At 56.2% G+C, this 2,165-nt stretch overlaps 1 protein-coding gene across 1 annotated transcript in view; it reads right to left on the bottom strand.

The window, feature by feature from the left end:
- EMH_0020480 (PRPF39 protein, related, related) overlaps window positions 1-2,165 on the bottom strand; it is a gene marked incomplete at both ends in the record, with an annotated part of 5,036 nt that overhangs the window by 833 nt on the left and 2,038 nt on the right. Inside the window, 4 exons of the mRNA XM_013501588.1 lie at window positions 367-693; window positions 933-1,160; window positions 1,477-1,542; window positions 1,829-1,963. Of these exons, the coding sequence (XP_013357042.1) occupies window positions 367-693; window positions 933-1,160; window positions 1,477-1,542; window positions 1,829-1,963 (756 nt within the window). The remainder of the gene's footprint in view (window positions 1-366; window positions 694-932; window positions 1,161-1,476; window positions 1,543-1,828; window positions 1,964-2,165) is intronic.

Genomic DNA, 2,165 nt, shown 5'->3' with positions numbered 1-2,165 from the left:
CAGCAGCAGCAGCAGCAGCAACAGCAACAGCAACAAGAACAAATGCGCTGAGAGTATCCGTATTCATTAGTAGCAGGTGTAGGGGCCCTCACAGAGAGACACTGCAGCAGCAGCTCCCATCAAGTAGGCGTACAGCATCAGTGGTAGCAGCAGCAGCAGCAGCAATCAGCAGCAGCAATAGCATCTACAGCAGCAGCAGCAACAGCAGCTTCACTCGTTTCCCTTGGCCTGGCAGCAGCAATAACAACAGCACCGCCAGTACCAACAGCGCCAGCAGCAATGACAGCAGCAGACACAGCAGCAGCAGCAGCAACTCCTGCAGCAGCATGAGAATCACGTACCCCTCTCTTTGATAGCGTCTCTTACTGCAGCAGGATCATCAGAAAGCTGCTGCTGATCCATTGCTGCTGTTTCAGGTGGCAGTTGAAGTTCCTGTAGCGTTGCGGATTTCTGCTGCAGCAGCCGCTGCAGCAGCTGCTGCAGCAGCTCATCAGGAAGCAAATCATAGACGTCAAAGAGCGTGGAGGCCCCCTTTGTGAGCCCGTCAGCATCTGCATGCAGGCCAGGACGGGGGCCCCTCCTGCTTCTTATGCTGCTGCTGCTGCCCCGCTCAACCAGGGCCTTCAGCCTCTCCCAAGCCAAGTCCGAGCACTCCAGCGGGGTCTGCAGCAGCTTCCAATACAGCTGCCGAAGCTGAGCAGCAGCAGCAACAGCAGCAGCAGCAGCAGCAGCAGCAGCAACCGTAGCAACGATAGCAGCAGGGAAAGCAGCAGTAAACAACAGCAGCAGCCGCAGCAACAGCTGCGGGACGAGTAGGAGGTGCTGCCCTAGAGGCAATACAAAGAGATGCACTGCAGCAGCATATATCACCAGCGTGTGTTTTATTTTGTTGTTTTGTTTCGTTGTTTTGTTTTGTGTTGAGGTGTCCGTACACGCTGCAGCGCCAGTTTCATTTGCATGCGGTTTGTCTCTACGAGGCTAGTGCCAGCAGCAGGGGGCTGAGCGCTGCTGTCTGTGTTCTCTGTCTCCTCCTCCTTCGCCTCCAGGGGCCCCGCAACATGCTCAGCAGCGTTGACCCTCTCGCGGGCTGCAAACAGCTCCCCCTCCTCCCAGTCTAGAATGCTCTGCCACAGCGGCCACGCCTTCCAGTGGGCCCCAGCCTGGTGACAGCAGCAGCAGCAGCAGCAGTAGCAGCAGCAGCAACAGGGACAGCAACAGCAACAGCAGCAACAGCAGCAGCACACCTGACATCAAAGCCGCCGCCAGCAACAGCACCTGCAACGGGCTCGGAGCCATTGTTCCCTGGCTTTAACGTACAGTTTATTGTTAAGAGTTTGTTAGGGTTTAGGGTTTGTTAGCGTATAGGGTTCATTAGGGTTTAGGGTTTAGGGTTTAGGGTTTAGGGCTTGCTTGTTCTATGGCCTGGTCCATGCGGGCCCTGATGAGGTGGGGGGGCAGCGAGGCAAAGTCCCGCACCCACTCCAAGTAGGCCGTCCACACAAGCGGGTTGTGGCCTACAAACTCTAAACAACGCTCGAATACCTGCACACACAAACCAGCAGCACCAGCAGCAGCGCAAGGTGCGCAAGCAGTAGCAGCAGAAGCTGCACCAGCACCAGCAGCACCACCAGTAGCACCAACAGCAGCAGCAGCACCAGCAGAAGGGGCAAAAGGGGAAAGGCGTTGGAGAAAGCCGCAGAAGGAGAGCCAGCGGTAACAGCAGCAGCAGCAGCTGCGCTGCTCCGAGCAGCATGAACCAGAGCAGCAGCAGTACCAGCAACAGCAGCAACAGCAGCAGCAGCAGCAGCAGCAGCAGGAGGTTGCTGACCTCGTCACATTTGGTCCAGTCGCCTTTCAAATGGCACTGAAGCCTTGCGAGTTTCTTCCAGTAGCCAAAAAGAAGAGGATATTCTTCTAAGAGCCGCTCCAACGCGCTTTCGTAGTCGTCGAGCCTCTCGGGGCCCTGAGGTGTACAGACACCTCACACAAAGAAGGGGTGGTGAAAGGGTGGGGTTGCCTTGAGGGAGTTGCTGCAGCGAAAGTTCTTCTTTTGCAGCATGAGCTGTACGGACAGCTGCTGGGGGGCAAGGAAGAGGCTTCGCTGCTGCTAGCAAACAACGAGAAGTACTACAACCACGAATAAATAACCTAAACGCCTATTTTGT

Source organism: Eimeria mitis, genomic scaffold (assembly GCF_000499745.2).
Source record: "Eimeria mitis Houghton genomic scaffold, Emh_scaff716, whole genome shotgun sequence".
NCBI lineage: Eukaryota > Apicomplexa > Conoidasida > Eucoccidiorida > Eimeriidae > Eimeria > Eimeria mitis.
Note: the sequence above shows the minus strand (reverse complement) of the source record. Positions and strands in the feature narration are given on the sequence as shown.